Consider the following 17936-nt stretch of genomic DNA (forward strand, 5'->3'; position numbering starts at 1 on the left):
TGAAGGTAGCCCAACAACAGCAAAATGTTTATTTCCCAATGCTGTGAGGAATCCATAGCCCAGGGCACCGGAATTCCCTGCCTTCCTCAGAGCTGGATCCTCAGAGCATCCCAACACTAACACAGCGTTGCTTCATGGGATTCTACCACCCAGTGGTATTGAGTCAACCAGAAAAGAAAAGTGCCTTCAGACATGAAGAGAAATCTCTGGCCTTCTCAAAAGGAAGCGCAGGGAGCAGTTCAAAGCTGAGCCCTAAGAAAACCCCTGGTCACAGAGGGTTTTGCCTTTCAATATGGTTTAGATTAAAATCCTATCTGCCTCCACAACTTTTGATGAAAGTCTTGTTTTCCGTGTCAACCGAAAGCAGTGAACTGAAACAAAGAACTTGACACATGTACACGTCTCCAGTGTACAAACAACTGGCTGTTTCCATAGAAAAAGCAGAGAACAAACTGAAATAACTCTAAAAAAAGGAATCCCTGATTTTGTAATAAAGGCCACACAGTCCACTCAAGTGGGCACAGAACTGGAGAGGCAAAACTGATCGGTTTTACCCAAACACTGCTACTGATTTCATCCCTTACTTCATCTCCTCTTTGCCCCAGGACACATTCCTGTGGAAACTCACCTCTTACTCAGCAGAGCATTGGCAGAATTAATTATTGAGCATTTAATCAAATCAAACAGTGAATGAACATACTCCGAAGTACGAGTTCACGGCAAACACAAAGCAAACCCAACACCATCGACCGAATTTTTGTGGTTGAATGCAAATCTCTTATCTGTGCTCACTGGAACCATTCTGGTCTGGGCTACACACAAACTTATTTTGTATGCCAGAGTCAAGCACAGTTCAACAAAGCAGAAAATCACCAGAAATGCCATTTGGAAGTCGGAGATTACAAACACCTCTTGCAAGATTTTAACACCATCAGACTCCAGATTCTGCCCTGATTTGGGAATAAACTGATATTCTGAGCCCCATCTTGCAAAACCCCCAAATCCAAACCCAACCTTGTCTCCACTGGGCACCACTATCAGGAAAAAGTCACCGATCAATAATGCTGGCACTAAGTTCATGCAAGGAATAGTACTGGCAAAGGCTTTGGATGTGAGCTGAAAACCCATTTAGTTAAGAGTATTTTATTGTGGAAAGGACATGGAAACAGAAAATAAGTTAAGAATGATAAAGAGACCTGAATAGAAAACGCGTGGTTATAAATGGAACGGTCGCTGTGAGCAGACAGTTCTGTACATCCACATCTGTTCCAGTTCAAAGCAGTTCATGTGAACCAGGGGAAGGAACTATTTTTTCCTTCAGTGCTGCAAACCTATCTGCAGTCTGGCCAGGGCACAGAGTAGGAAGAGGGAGAAACCACCATCACTGGCTCAATCCAAGTTTCAACGAGATGGAGCAGCCAACAACACCTCTGCTTGCCTTTCCCCATTTTCCCTCCCATATTAAAACACATTTAGAAGAGGAACAGCAACATTTGCAAGCACTTGTGGCAATTAATGCTGTTTGGTTTTGCTAAAACCAAGCTTAACGAAAGCTCTGGTTTTGTTCCTCTGCTCACAGATAGTTTCTGTTTCACAACTGTCCCTTCTGGGGCCACTTTGATGATAATGTGGGAAAAGCAGGCAGAACAGTCAAACAGGGAAATAAATATATAAAAATAATAGGGCTGCTCCAGGACTCATTCAGGTTCCAGAGGAGCTCAGATTTTCTGTGGATAGCTGAAACATTTTGTCTACCCAGTTCGGGCCTTGTTTCTGTAATATCCCTTTTTCTCCTTCTTTTGAATCTTAAAAATGAATTTTTAAAAAAAGTAACAAAGAAAGCAGTGGCAAGAAAAATGTGGGGCAAAGAAACAGAAAGAGCACTCAAAAAAGGGTGAAAGCTGGAATTAGCTTCCTGTTTTGGTCTGACAGCAATACCATACTCCAGAGGAAAGACACTCCCCCGTAATAGTCTGGTCATGAAAAATATTTATTTTCCTACTTACATTACTAGATGACTACACACATACAGTGCGTGGGATTTAAAAGCTTTTTTTTTTTTTTTTAACATCAAAATGCTCACATTGAGGTTGAAATATGTTTATGGGGTCCCTGAGTTTATTTGCCACAGGAAAAACACGAAACTTCCCGCAAACAACTCCGCTCCTGACGGAAAACGCGCTCAAGTCAGTCAATACCGAGTAATTGCTGGACTGCAATCAATCACAAGCTCCCAGGAACTGCTTCAACTGGGTTTTGCTTTAAAGATTTACTGCTGTGACTGGTGAGGCGCTGAAATCCTCAACTACCGTTCAACACCGCTTCCAAACTGGATGGCAAAGCCTCCAGTGGAGCAGAGCTCATGAGAAGCTCCCCGAAAGGCAGACATCTTCCACTTCAACTCAGTAATCCTAAAAACCCCTTACACAGATGCATAAATGAAGGGGCAGGGCTGTGCTGAGAAATGCTGCTCGTGTCAGATGGAGAAGGTGCCGTGGAGGGTGGGAAGCTGCTGCAGATTTCCCCTGGACACAGAGGCAGGGAAGATGCTGGGACACACGGGAGGATCTCCTGCTCAGCTGCCCACTTGCCACCAAAACCAGGGCTATTTGTACACTTAAGTGCTTCTCTGGATGAGAGCCAGAGGGCACAGGGAATTGGAGGACACAGCCCCCAGGAGCTATTCTGAGAAAATGTACTGAAGAGAGAGGAAAAGGAAAGCTTTCATTAATTTGTATTATCAAGACAACAAAGATCTTGTTTTGGAAACAGTAATCTGGTTCTTTTGACTGAGAGCTTCTTAGCAAGATGCCACAAAGAGAAGCTTTAAAAATTAAATTAATTCACCTGCCATTTAGAAACTATTAGCTTTAAAAGGCTTAGATTTGATTTCTATGCCTCTGGTATGTAACGATGTTTAAAATCTAAACCAAAACCTCTGATAAAACCAAAACCTCTGCTCTTCCTCTGATAATTAGTAGATGGTCTCTGGTTTTCATTATCTGACTATTCATTTATATTTTTAGATGGGCTTAAATGGTTAAGATTAATCAAAAATCCTTTATCACAACACACAAAAGACAAATCGTTATGGCACTGTAAGAACGGTACCGGTGAGCACAATTTCTCTCGCAGCCCATGACTTGTCATTATCCTCAGTGTGTTTGAGAGAGAAGGTTCATTCTCAAATGAAAATGATCAGCTGCAAATTTAAAAAAACAGCTATTCAATTGTTACAGTGTGGTGGCACTCATCAGTCCCCTGCAAAGTAAGCAGCAGAGTGAACCAGCACAGCCCGATGCCTCGAACTCCGATTCTGAACTAAGGAGCGCCTAGAACAATTTTACCCTGGGTAATCTGGGGCAGACACACAGCACTCTGCTTCTTCCTCACCTTCACAATGCACGGGGTCTTACCCTGGACAAGTGTTCTCTCAGCTGAATCCATTGCAAGTGAACTAAAACGACAGTTCTTGTTTTCTGTTGCCTGTCAAACCTATAAATTCAAGATATTAATTCTTGTCATGTGCCAGAAGTTCTGCAACTTGAATGCAATTGCAAATGGAGTGATGGGCTCTCACAATATCTCCCTAAAATTTGTGAAGCCCTCTAAGATCTGTGGATACAGAAATACCTTCTAAAGTACGTACAAAAGGGCTGGGACATGATTTTGGTGTTCAGCCTCTTAACCTGGGAATTAAAGGAAGATCTCCTGTGTATCCTTGAGTACAATTGTTCAGAAACAGGATTTGTTCCTATTCCAAGAGCCCAACCATCATCTAACACCCCAGGGAACACAAAGTCAAATATTTCTCCGAAATGACTGAATATGAAATCCGTGGCACAGGAAGAGCTGTCTCTCTGAGCTGAAGTGTGTCCTGGCAGCGTATCTCAAGCTGCTCTCTCATGCCTTTAGCTGGTCTCAGCTTTCTGGCAAATGGATTATTGACAGCAATAAAGACATAAAGATGAAATTACATTTCAAATCTATGTCCCTGTCAATCTCAATGCTATACCCTGGAAGACAAATTGAGGGAGCCTGCAAACACAACCCTACTAGTTCAGTGCTGATACCCACATCCCCTGAAACCTTGAAATGAAAGTTAAGGATTACTCAATTCACACCCTCTGTACAATCAGTCATGCTGGAAAAAAAAAAAAAAATGGAGTATGTGGACACTCTGCTTGCCACAAGAGAGGTACTCCCAAGATATATCCTGGCAAAGAAAATGGTGCTCAGCATGTTTTAGCTTAGATGACTTGCCACTTTTAAGGAGGGAACAGAATTACAGCATCTTCTGCTACCGTTGTACAGAGGGAGCCTTAAATTTCAGTAGGGACTCACCCCAAAGGAGACCTCTACCTAAAATTCCTGATAACAGTAATTTATTTTCAGATCTGTTTGATTCAAGTTGGTGGTTGGTTTGGGGCAGCAGCACGATGTACTGACTGTATGCTGTAGGAGACTAAATTTGTGAACATACATTGCTTGAGCTGATCAAAAGAAAGTAAGTGTTGCTTTGGATGTTGGTGTGATGAACCTTAGGGGTAGTGTGAGAGGAATAATTAACTGGAATGTCTCTTTTATTACTTTAGTGATAAACCAACCTTAAGAATTTCACTTCTAACGATTATTTCTTTTTTAACTCTTTGCACAGAGCTGCAAGGCTTTACCACTTTGGAGGCAGATGCAGCAAACAGCTTTCCCCTCCGTGCTGCCTATGTCATGTGTGAGACCCCTGCAGCACAACCCCAAAGCCAGCCCTTTCCCTCAGTGACCCCGGAGCCGCAACTCCTACACCTGGCGAAAATCCTGGAAAAAGCCTGGCTCCACATCCTTACTTTGTGACTCAGGCTCGTTTCTGTTTATACTCCTGTGAGCTGAAGAATGATGATGACTAGTAGCTATATAGATAAATAAAGTATGTTAAGTCACAGGAAGTGAAAAGGGAAAACCATTAATTTATTTTTAGAAACCTGTTCTTGCCATTCATCGGGAGAAGAACATTCAGAAGTTTGCAGCAAGATACAAGCATCTGGAAGGGGTTTGCTGACCACATACCAACACTCAGACTACACACAGAGAAGCATTTGCCTTCTTTAGGCCAGTCCCAGACTCCGTGCCAGGGACACAGGGTACAGGCAGTAATGGAGCAGTTCTCACTAGCAGGAAAGGGTGCTTTCACCCCACAACTTACAGCTGCATGGTCTCCCCCTTCCAGAGGTCCTGTAGGAGCACCGTGGCACCAGCTGGTACATCCCAAACTGCTGTCCACACACCTTCCATCAGCAGTGCCCACACCAGGTTAAACGGCAGGGAAAATGTCCCAAGGGCCAGATGGCCTTCTCCAGACGGACAGGGCGAGGTGCTGCACCTCGGCTGGGGCAGTCCCAAGATACAGGCTGGGCAGAGAATGGATTGAGAGCAGCCCTGCTGGCTGATGAGAAGCTCAACATGAGCTGCCAAGGTGTGCTGGCAGCCCAAAAAGCCAAATGTGCCCCTGGGTGCCACGAAAACAGCGTGGCCAGCAGGGTGAGGGAGGGGATTCTGCCCCTCTACCCTGGAGCACTGCATCCAGCTCTGGGGCTTCAACATGGAAAGGATGTGGACGTGCTGGAGCGGGTCCAGAGGAGGCCATGGAGACCCTCCAAGGGCTGGAGCCATCTATGGAGCCAGGCTGGGAGAGCTGGGGGTGTTCACCCTGGAGAAGAGAAGGCTTTGGGGAGGCCTTAGAGCCCCTTCCACTGCCTAAGGGGGCTCCAGGAGAGCTGGAGAGGCATTTTGGGCAAGGGCCTGGAGTGCCAGGATGAGGGAGAATGGCTTCAAGCAGGGAGGGCAGGTTCAGATGGGATATTGGGAAGGAATCATTCCCTGTGAGGGTGGGCAGGCCCTGGCACAGGGTGCCCAGAGCAGCTGTGGCTGCCCCTGGATCCCTGGCAGTGCCCAAGGCCAGGCTGGACGGGGCTTGGAGCAGCCTGGGACAGTGGAAGGTGTCCCTGCTCATGGCAGGGGGTGGAACTGGATGATTTTTAAGGCCCTTTCAAACCCAAACCACCCTGGGATTCTGTGACCATGCCAATGCTAATCAAAACCAAAGAGGTGATTAAATCTGGAACTGGATGCTCTACTCCCAAACACACAGCAGTGAACTCAGTACACCCACACACCCCTTGCTCCCCCTCCTCTTGCTGGTTTGCCAAAACAGCACCAATCCAACAGTGGAAAAGCTTTCCAGGCCGACAGCGCCGAGCCGCACTCGTGATGAATTTAACGGGATTTGCATAAAAAGCTTCCATCTCTTGCAGCCCGCAGAAGATATTTCTTTTCTGGGCAGTCATACCACAAGCATAAAGTCACGCCATATTTTGAATGTTTGCCTTCCAAAATCCGGGAAGAGTCGCAAGGCAGACTCATTGACATGTCTTGTGGTGCGTGGGCAGCCAAGATGCCATAGTACAAATGGCCAGACATAAATACACAAGAGGTTCTTCTCTGACTGTTAATGCTGGACAAGTGTCTGTCACCATCTTTACTTCAAAGTAGTAAAAACCCTAAAACTTTGAATGGTGATTAGCCCTGAAACTTCCACCTTGGCTCTTGTTCCACTTCTTAAGAAAAATTATAAAACTCTTACAGTATTGTGTTGAAAATCAGAGTTTTAAAATGCATTTGGAGTTCATTACTTTTACCTCCACGATGTCACTGAAGTCACTCTCTGCTCACTCTTCCTATTCAATTTTTAACAATGTGTCCTGAATCTGCTCTGAAAATGTAATTTAGTTGCTAGACTTTTCCCTTCTTCTGCTAATTGAATGCTGTGAAATGTATTTCTCTCTCCCTGGACACATCTTCTCTCAGTAAACCTTACTTATCAACACACGGATCCCTATTGCACATTGCAAGCTTGCTCTGGAAGCAGGGTATCAGCTGACGTCAATGAAGATGTACAAGGGGCACCAAATATTTTGCAACGTGTTTAGAAAACAGAGATTTTTCTCGTTTTAGTGTGTACTCCTCGGGCTACAAATAGAGGGAGAGGTAAACCAGCAGGACTGGGAGCCAGGAATACATAACTCGGATTGTTGTGTATCACTGATGTCATGATAGAAGTTCAATAATTTACAGCATTTGGAAAGAGCAGTTAATGCCTGCAAACCACTTAGGCTTTTTAATAGCAGATTTCAGGTTTCAAAACTCCCTCGGAGCACTTAGAATTGTGTGGAAAAAGTGTGGATAGGTGTTTGTGTCAGTTTAAAAACAGAAAAGGTTCTGCCTTTCAGAGCTGCAGCCTGAAAGGCCATCTCAGTAATTGTATACATTTTTAATATACCACTGATAGGAATAAGAATGTACATCCAGGTCCTTGCACAGATAGAGGGCTGCCAAGAATAAATCAGATATGTAGATAAGGTAAGCAGGCAAAGATATTAAAGAGGAATGGCACTGGGTCTGGTGCTACTGCTATCTTTCCATCAGTTCAAATCTGGAAATAGTTTCCGTAATGGCTGGAAGGACAGACTGCCAGCAGAAGGTTCAAAAAAAGTGAACTGTGGGAGTCTGAAGAAGACAGCAAACACTGGCATGTGGGCCAGCCACAGAGGAGAGGCAGGGACAAGCCACTGGAAAGAGCAAAGGAAGCTGGAACACAGAACACACGGAGCAGCACAAAGGCACGGAACAAAGGCGAGGCAAGGACGGAGCAGGGACACGGGTCAGCTGCTGCAGAGAAAGGCTGAAGGATGCAGGGAGGTTAGGCGGCAGGGAGAAGGGCTGGCCCTCCCACCAGGATGTAGTACTAGTCTCAGAAACAGAGGGATGAGGGGTACAAATCACAGGCTAAACCAAATAAATAAGAGTCTATTTCCCTGGAGGGCATGTGGGCTCGCCTAGGACGCCGCCGTGGTGGCTAATGCAGGCCAGCACGAGGAGCTCTGCTTCCTGTGCATTCCAAGCCTCCCGAGCCAGGCAGACATTGTGGTTGCTGCTAAAAGGCCCACATTTACCATAAATTACCTCGAAGGAGCAATGGAGACACCACTATCTCTGTGCTCTTCAAAGCGCCAGGACAGTCGCACAGTGTCAGTGGCATTGCTCAGATCTAACAGCTGGCACAAGATGACTTAGCAGCACTGAAAATAACCCCGTGACAGGGCCCCAGCAAAGCTGCCAACCCCTGAAAATCTGCCATTTGTAAAACCCCCTCCCCTTGGGATTTGTACCTATGACAGAACTGCAAGTCTTGTCCTAATCTCCAGTTTGGCTGCCATCACGGGGGAGGTCGGGAAGGTGAATAACCCCACGCCAGCTGAACACCTTCTGCAGCCTCTGAAATCATACAGAGCTCTTTGATCCCGCTGCTACTAACACAACTTGTGTAACAAAACATGAGGCTGCGAGCAGGAGGGCTTTCTCAGAATCCCTGAAAACACTCACAAGAAATCAGGGGAGTGGTGACTCCCATTCCTGGAGCTCACCGGACCAGTGGTGCACCTACACAGTGACCCAACAATTCCATACAAAATGCATGTTTTGATAGTGTAGATACTCCTCAAATTCCCCATCATCTTGCCAGAGGACACTGCCAAGGGCTTGGGACAGGCTTGGGACAGGCTTTCCTCCGGTGCCTGCTCGGTGCCTTTGGCTTTCCCAGGTCTCACCCCTGTGCTGACTGCCCTCTGTGGCAAATGAGGATAAAGCAGAGGGATCAGCCTTCCGAGGGCACAGGACAAAGATTGACGAGTACCTGGAAGACAGGGAGCAGGATGCTGAGCTCTGTGTGGAGGCTGACGGGATCTCTTTCCCCAGGAGTCACAGACCTTGCTGCACAGTGTGATACCTCTTTAGCACTATGACCTCAGTGGGAACAGCTCCTCCCTGCTGGAGAGGTTTCTGGTCAGGAGTGTATCCCAGGGGATCTCGCTCAGGACCCAGCTGTGTGAGATGCCAAACGTGCCCCGGTTAGTGCCAAGCATCCTCAACAGAACAGGAGGTGGGGCCAAACTTGGCATTCATCAGCCTTTCACACAGTAAAGTCCTCAAGCTTTCCATGCCTGTCACAGCCCCTTTCTTCCTCTCCCCAAAGTGATCCTAATTAAAACTGAGCCTTATTTTCCAACCACGGCACATCCCCAAGCACTTCCTTTCCTCAAAACTGCCAGAACCCAAAGGGTGCAATTCGAGTCAAAAGGGACATTTTTCCCTTCCTGATGCCAACAAACAGTGCTACTTCCCGGGGCTACTCTGCTGCCTGCCTCCTGTTTTGGCACGTTGCTTTCCCCCCATATTTCATGTCACACGCCCGTGCAACCTCAGCATGTGGCCCCAGAGCTCCACAGCACCTTCCCGGCACATCCACCACACCTGAGTGCACAGTGCCCCGTTTCCCACCACCTCGACACCCTGTCAGAGCTCCCAGTGACTGCCAAGCTGCCCTGCTTGCTGGCAGCCTGGGGCAGGACGAGGAATGCTTCCCATGGCACATCCAGCACAAAGTCAGAGCCACTGCCCCGGCTGCGTGCATGCTCACCCCCAGAAATTAATAAGTTATTACGGAAAATTAAAATATTAAGTCAATGATGTGCATGACTGCAAGTTACAGAGCTGGAAAAGAAGTCCTAATTAAATCAATACAGTTATTAGTCCCTTGTCATCTCTGATTAATTATTAGCTTAATATGCTCCATCATTTTCACTGCTAATGGAAAGAGCTGCAGTGCTACCAGGGGAAGCTGGGCAGTACACATGAGAAACCCATGGAGACGTGCTGGAACTCCCAGCTCTGGATTGAACAAGGTCTTCCAGAGAAGAGGGGAAGGAACGTTTCATTTTTTGGGGCACTGGTCTGACAACACTGAAGTTTGTTTTCAAAGGGGGCAGATGTTCACACGGGGGATTTTTGACTGCTGAAAGGTTAGGGTGTAAAGACCTGACCCCTAAAGCTGGGCTTAGTCCCAGGCACTTGTCCCCGTGCCTCCAAGCTTTTCTCTGCAGTAACAGGATAACACCACGATCCTTTCAGAAGCCAGCACGCCCCTCCCTTGCCACCCACAGAGCTCTGACCCTCACCCCATCCTCACCAGGCGTGCTCATTACCCCATGGCACAGAGGAGGAGTGGGCACTTAATAAGCTGGCAGGCATCAGCTGTGGTGCCTGGCTCCTCAGGGCACAGATGTAGCTCAGGACACCTGTCCTTTCATGCCACCGACAGGGCCAAATATAATGTGCTGAGGTCACTTTTTTCCTTGGTAGTGATAAAACACAGATGAAACAGTACTTTGGATGTAGGCAACAGATAGTATTTACCCAGGGCTTAGGGGAGCACAGTTTCCCTTTTGCTTCCCTGTCTTCCATCATCCTCTCACTGCCCCCAACTTTTTCCTAACTCCCAGTAACGAGCAGGTTTCCTTTGCTGTCTGCAGGAGGATGTTTTTGAGTGTAAAAACGTCAAGGATGGGTCTCCACATGTGTCTCCAGCAAGTTAGGAAGCGAATTTGTACCACAAACGCTGCTATGTCATTAGACAGGAGTTTTGGCTTACAAACAGCTTTTACAAACAAGCTCTTTTGGATAGGTTATCAACAGAAATACAAACACACAGAGCCGAGAACCAAACTGCTCCTTGAACTCATCAATGGAGCTGTTCATGCTGCTGAGGGGTGATTCAGTAAATTAAATAATGCCACTGTAAAAGACTGTGCTTCTCAAAGATAAAAAGCCACTCAAACGATTTCTCAGGACTCTCACCGCCCTATCGCTGCGATTACCTCGTGATAAATTGCCACCTGCCCCATGAGTAATGGCAGTTCCCAGTGCCATTTTATCATTTAGTCCTCTTACTGATATCTCTGTTAGTGTACTGCCACAACACTTCAGCTTCCCATGCTCTCTCTACTTGCCTTCCACTGCAGTTGTGCAAAGTTTGAGCTCCTTATCTCCAGAGAGAAGTTAAGGTGGGACAACCAGTGTCATGCAGAAACCCTTTCCCCCTCTCCTTAGATATAAAGCCCACCTGTTTTGTGCCAGACATTAAAGAAAAAGCTTGAATTCTGAGCGCTCTGACCAGCCTAGTTTTGATGAGCAAACAGCATTTCTTCTAGAAGTGGGCTGAGCTCCAGTGAAATATTTGGCCATTTAATGAGTAGGCTCTAGGATAACGGGTTTTGTGGGAATCCAGAAAGAGGGAGTAAAGAAAAGGGCTCCCCGCGCTATTCTTAGCTGCAAACAGCTAGATTTGGAATTTTGATTGTAAAGCATGGAATTTATAAATGGTGCCATGCTAAATTTACTTCATTTGTATACAATTCAGCCGGATAATCAGAAGTGTTCCAGTATGTTCCTGGTTAGCATCTCGGTTCTGGTTTTATTGTCTCCAAACTGGTAGAAAAAATGCGTTCAGTAAACAGTACTTGCAAAATTTGTGTCCCAAGGCGTGCGCACGAAGGTTTTCTATACACAGATTTTATATAAACGCACATGTGGGTGCACACGCATGCACACAGACACTGAGCCGTGATTTATTTCCAGAGGGAAGCCAAGGAAATTCCCACCCCCTACCATTTAAACGATCTGCTCTTTGGCTCCAAACATTCTGCAACTTCTCAGCCAAGGAATGTATTTTCCCCTTCCAATACATATAATTTATTTTGCTGCACACATTAGTTAATGATACCGAGATACACGATTTAGTCAGTCCTGTAACAACATTACTGACAATCTCAGACAGATCCATTTCATTTAGTAAGTTGGTTTTTTTTAGCTTGTCTTCCGCAGCACAGTGTGAATTAACAGCAATCATCAACTCACGGATTTGTCACACACACTTCTTACTCCGGCAATTTTTCATAATTAGATTGGCTTCCCACGGTTAGACGAGCTTTTAATTATGATATTAATATAGGTTAAAAGGACTTTACCCTGTTTTACGCTTCAGGAGGGGGAGGCGGAAAGCGGGAGATGGGAGACGAGCTATTTCATTTCACCGGTACTCTGCGGCGATTATTTCTGGATTTTTAAAAATAGTCGATGAAACGCTAATAATAAATCCCTTATCGGGGCACCCGGGGCGGCCGCCCGCCGAGCCCGTCCCCGGCCGGGCAGGAGCGCGCCCCATCCCGCACCTTCCCCAACGCGGCGGCGGCGGCGGCAGCCGAGACTTACGCGGTCCCCAGGGCGCGGCGGCCGGCAGCCTGCGCAGGTGGATCTCATCCTTCTCCATCGCCCGTCCGAGCCCCGCAGCCCGCCTGCCACTTGGTACCAAAGTGAACTTGCCAGGATCCCTCCTCCCGCCGCTCCTCCTCCCTCGTCCCCCCCTGCTGCCGGGGCGGGCGCGCTGCTCCCGGAGCGGCTCCGCGCAGCGCCCCGCCGCCCCCGGGCACACTTTAAATACGGGCGCCGGGCGGCGGCCGGCCCGGCCCGCCGGAGCGCGGCCCTCCGCGGAGAGCCGGCCCTCCCCCCGCCTTGCCTTGCCTTGCCTTGCCTTGCCTTGCCTTGCCTTGCCTTGCCTTGCCTTGCTCTGCCCTCCCTCCCTCGGTGACGCCGCGGCTCTCCCGCCCGGCCGCCCCCGCGCAATCCCCGCGCGTACCTGCGGAGCGGCGGCGGGGCTGACCTTGGGCGCGGGGCGGCGGCGCCGGAGCGACGGCGGCAGCTGCGGGCGGGGACAGCGCGGCCGCGAAAGGTCAGCGCGCCCTGCGCTGCGGGAGCGCCCGCCGCCCGCGTCCGAACCGCTGCCCCCCGCGCCGCTCCCTACTCCTTTTTGGTTTTTTCTTTTCTTCCAGAGGCCTTCCCGTTTTTCCCCGAGGTGAACGGGAAAAGCGAGGCTGGGTTTGCTGTTGAAGCCCCGGGGTCGGTCCCCCTCGCACAAAGTGGAGGCTGGCCGCTCCCCGTGTTTCTCGCGGCCCCGGTGGGAAAGGTGACGAGATTCCCAGCTGGGAAGGCAGGGACAAAGTTCTCCTCCGCTCTGCTGGCAGAGGGGCAGCCAGGGCAGCCCGTCTCCCAGGAAAGCTTCTTCTCCCAGGTCTGGTCCAGGAAGGATGCTCCGAATGTCACCATAGACACCAACCAACCTGGGCCCTCAAAAATAATTATTTAAACTTTTTTTTAGACGTGTGAGGTGTGAAACAGCTGGCACTCGCTTTTTACACCTCCCACTGTATGGCTACAGTATCTGTACAGGGGTTTCAATAGGATTCCAGGCTATTCCCCTTTGCAGCGCCCCACAGGGATTCCCTGGTCTTCTCCGAAGTTACAGCCTGAGCCTGTGCTGTGCTGCAGAAACCCACCCAGGCAAACCTGACACAGATTTATCTGCACCATTCTCTGACTGTTTTCTCTCTTTTTTTTTTTTAAATTGGAATCTCAGATGAGCACTTAACCCTCGAAAGTGCAAAGCCAGGAGTGTGTGAGGGCTCTGCCAGAAGGAAAGAGGCTCAGCAGGCTTCCCAACTTCTGTCTGGCAGCCCCCAAGTGTCCCACACTTGCAAGCTCTTCTCACTGCCATGCTCCTGCTGTACCCAGGCCCTTCCCAGTCCCCTTGCATCCAGGGAAATTTCAGGGATGTTGCTGAGTGGCATCTTGCTGGTGACACTCACCCCCAGGCTACAGATCACAGTTCTAGTTCCACTCCGAATTCACCTTTGCTACTGAAAATGTAGCGGGTTATGGCTTAGGTATCTCTGTGGGGCTGGTTTTTGGAAAACTGTGGAAGTGTCTTTCCTGTGTTGGTTGGGGGTTTGACAGGAGGGACAGAAAACGCAGTGTGGTAGGTATATGAACAAGGGAATTCATGCATGTGGACTTTTCCTTCATGGAGTATAACCCCCAGAGGCCCTGAGCCACGGTGGTTTCAGGCTACATTTCCTATCTTTTTAGCTCAATTTTAACTTTTGGGCTGGTTTTGGGACCATATGGATTGGACTGTTTTTAAAGTGCACATCACTGGGGTTATTATTAGCAGGGAAAGGGGCGAGGAGATTGTGTTGCACCGAAGCCTCAGTCACCAGCTCCCTTAACCCCCAGATCAAAAGCACTTGGGAACGTGCTCTTTTCCCTTTGCCTGTAATTAATTTATTTTGGACAGACATCTGCAACAGACCCAAATGTGGGCACGGGACCAACATATATATTTGTTTTACGGATGTGAGACACAAAGAGAGAGATCTGGAAATAGTGCTGAGTTCCAGTATCCCATCTCATCATGACCACAAGCTCTGTGAGCATCTGCTGGATGGAGCTGGGGTGGGAATTCAGCCTGGATGTATGCACAGGGCCTTCATCATTGAAGTGCCACCTTTCCTGGGGGTAACTTCCTGCTGAAAGCCCAGCCAGAGGTAGATCAGCTGATTGATGACATCGTTTTTAGGAAGTTTTAGTCTGACAAGCCGGATTTTGGGAACTAGGCTTGTATTCCAGCTTCACACCTAAAAAAAAAAAAAAAAAAGCTGATATTACTGCCTCATTCCAGGTGTTTAAGTCTTAATGAGCAATAATTTATGTTAGTTTCCTGAATTTTAATATACATTAATTGCCTGGCATTTATTTTATAAGGTCCAGATTTGAGTGGAAATGGAGAAGTCTCAGTGCACTGTGGAACCTGTGCTCCACTCAATAGTACTGAGAGGCAGGACAGCAAATTCCCATCCCATGCCCCTAGATGAGCTCTGGCAGATCCTTTAACTTCTTTGGAGAAGCCCATTGTTGGAAACAGCTGTAAAGATAACAGGAAAACCATGAGTCTGGACAGAACCTGCCTGACCTCCATCCCCCTGCGCTGCTTCCCCACGCTGTTCCTTTTACCTGTCAATATTGCCCCCTCTGTGTGGGCATGTGGACTTCATAATGAGGCTAACAAGGGCTGGATCACTCACCTGAGGTGGCAGAGCTGTTCTGTGGGACTGCTCAGGCTCCAACAGGCACAGAGGAAACGCGATTTGTCTTTTCAAGAGCCCCACGAGCTAAAATAGGCTGCTGGGATGACAGGAAGCAGAGACTCCAGCTCCAGTTTTCTTCCTCAGCCATCTCAACACATACTTGTGAGAAGGATGGCGAGGGGATGGAGAACCCACTGTCTGTGCAATAAAACAAAAATGCTCTCCCAACAGTTAGGAAGGCGACAGCGGGGCTTGGCATCCACACCTACAGGGAGTGCTCTTGCTGGAAATATTTACAGTCTGTAGAATGAATTGTGTGCCTTTGTAACAATAATAATGTGGCTCTGGGCTCCTGTGTTTTGGAGCTGAGTGAAGGCTCTGTGCACTCTGGGTGCTCCTGCTCTGAGGACGTGCCTGTGCGCGGCACCAGCCCCATCACCCCAAATGGCAAACCAACCACCCACCCACCCCTCTGCCTTGCAGTCGCCTCTGGACTATTTTTCTGAAGCCTTTTACGCTTCTGAGGGGCGCTCAGTGAAGGCAGGGATCCACTGCAGCTCTGCTCTCAGCTGGGGCACCCAGAGATAAGAGCCCATATCCCTGGCAGGCACCCGGAACAGCGTGAACACAATCACATGATGGTGAAACAAGCCCTGGCCCTGGCTGTGACAGCAGCACAGCCCCTGCTCCTCACCTTCACCGCCACACACAGCACCCTCCCTGCCTGTCACGGACTCACAGGCAAAAAAAAAATGGATATATTGTGTAGAATCGGGTTCCAGAGAGCCCTAAAACCACAGGCAATGCGAGAAAGATAAACAGGGAGTGATAAGTCACAAAATAAAAACTAAGGCATGCCCAGAGGAATTAGCAAGTGGCAAGATTAAATAAACAGGATGAGTGGTTTTTCCAGGTAATGCACTGAAGCCATAAGATTATTAAGTAAATCACTATGTAATAGTAGATAGAACAAAACTGCATACAGAGTACAGAACATTGTTACATTGTCAGGAGATACAAGTCAAGCCAGAAGCTGGGGGGTTTTTCTTTGAAAATGGATGAGAAATATCTATGAAAAATAGCTCCAATGGTGTCTACTGTACAGAGCAGTCTGGCTGTAATTTTCGGCTTAGCAAGCTCTCAAAGCTCTGCTGGTTGGAAAAGCATTTGTGGGGAACGATGTTCTGTTTCTAATCCCCTTTCCTTGCTGCTTACCCTTGACAGACCGTGGGTCCTGGCTGAGGTGGACCTCAGAGCATGGCAAGTTCTTTTGGCTCTATAGCACTTAACACTTAGGTAGAGCTCATGTACCTAAAGCACAGACGATTTCATTTGTTTTGAACTCATTTAGGTCAAGCATAGTCACTTTTGTGCATGCTTTTATTAAATATTACTTCTGTGAGCAGCCTCTGCTTTTTTTTAAAATTTTTTTTTTTTTAGATTTTTTTTTGTGATTTAACATTTTGCAAAGCTCAGCGAGAAAAATGTTACTGCTTGTAAATAGTAATGTCCAGGAGGAGCAGGACTATTCCCTTTCTCAGTTCCCACAGAATACTTTCACCAGTTGCTGCTGGCCACGAATCTGGGGAACACCCTGGGTTTTCCCATCAATGCTGCCGAAGTTTCCGAGTGTCGTTTTGCAGAAGGAGTTAGAGGCACCTCCCACCTCTTCCCTGTGCAGTTTGCAGCTGAAAGGAACCACCCAAGAGCCCCGCCAGGCCTTTGAAATGAATTCAGGAGATGCTGTAAGCTGCGCTCGCAGGAGCGGCGGGGAGAAGGTTTCACTCAGACCGTGTGAGCCACAGCTGGTCCCCGCTTCTCCCCGCGCTGCTGACGGAAGGAAACTTTGACAGCCGTGGCACAGCTGGGCTGGGGAGGGAAACGGAGCCCACTCCCAATTTTTAAAACAAAATTTAAAAGAAAATAAAAATCCTCTGCTCTTGGATCCAGTCGCCCTCTCTGTCCCAAAGCCGGTTGAACTGGAGCCAAACTACTGAGTTTCCTTTTGGTGAGATTGCCATCATCCATCTCCAGCTCCTGTGGGATTCTGGTGCTGTGCTTAAAGTTATCCGTGTGTTTAGAAAAATGTTCCCTAATCCCAAGCACTTCTTGCTATAGGGCAAGGCAACTGGGCCATGGCCATTTCCATCAGACACAGCAGTGTGTGTTCCCTGCTCTTTGATCTGTGTGACTAACAGCAGCACCTGTTCATCACCTTCTTGAACTGAATCTTCGGGTAACCAGGAGAGGAAAAATCAGAACTGTTCTCAATGGTTTCCTTCATTTTTCAGTTGTTTGGTTGGTTTTTTTTTTTTTTTGGGGGGGGGGGGGGGGGGGTGTATAGTCCAAAGCAAGAATCAGCCCACAGCGTTTCCATCTTCCAGCATGCTGCAACCTGCATCTGTGCCTTTGGTCTTAAGCAATGAAGGTAAAACAAGATTATACAAAATTACCTGTAGAGCTTTAGTCACCTGAGTCACAAAGAGGAAGAAAGGCGAAGCATTTGCTTGTGACTGCACTGGCCACTCTTTGCATTTACAGGAGGCAGCATCTCCCTCAACACACATTTAGTCCAGTTGTTTACTGCATCTTCATTTTGAACCTGCAGTGGTTTCACCATTTATAATTGAGGCAGCAAAGCCTTTTGTTACAAAATACAAAGAGGCACTAACAGTGAGTCAGGTTAATACCCTTTAAGTGGCTTGGATACTGGAAGGCTGCAGCCTGGGTGCTGCAGTCATTCTACAGTGGATTCAGCATCCTGCACGCACTGGCAGCCAAGGTTTTAACACTTCATTAACTGTGATGGGAGTTTTGCCATCAGCAGCCATGGTTTTCACATGCCAGGACCTAAATATTTCATATCCTGCTTCGTTATCAGCAGGTATCCAATAAAACAGCTCAAGATTTGTTATCTGCTGGAGATTAGACTCTGTAAAGCTCAGGGTTTTGACAGCGTTTGCCAAAGGAGATGCTGGTTCTTCCAGCCCATCCATGGGGCCATCTGCTCACCAGGATAACAGGGATCATACCCAGAGACCCAACCCATGGGTTTTGCTTCTTGTCCATCAC

At 47.9% G+C, this 17936-nt stretch overlaps 1 protein-coding gene across 6 annotated transcripts in view; it reads right to left on the minus strand.

Moving 5' to 3' along the window:
* ANO1 (anoctamin 1) overlaps positions 1–12588 on the minus strand; it is a 72714-nt gene extending 60126 nt beyond the window's left edge. For 4 of the 6 annotated variants that reach the window (XM_069016408.1, XM_069016407.1, XM_069016406.1 and 1 more), the window contains exon 1: positions 12157–12353. In XM_069016408.1, the coding sequence (XP_068872509.1) occupies positions 12157–12214 (58 nt within the window). In that variant the 5' untranslated portion in view covers positions 12215–12353. Of the gene's footprint in view, positions 1–12156; positions 12355–12580 lie in introns of those variants that run through there. The other 2 variants (XM_069016409.1, XM_069016412.1) reach the window with 2 other exon arrangements.
* Positions 12589–17936: the final 5348 nt, after the last annotated feature.

The sequence above is a fragment of the Aphelocoma coerulescens genome, chromosome 5, assembly GCF_041296385.1.
Source record: "Aphelocoma coerulescens isolate FSJ_1873_10779 chromosome 5, UR_Acoe_1.0, whole genome shotgun sequence".
In the NCBI taxonomy this organism is placed as follows: Eukaryota; Metazoa; Chordata; class Aves; order Passeriformes; family Corvidae; genus Aphelocoma; species Aphelocoma coerulescens.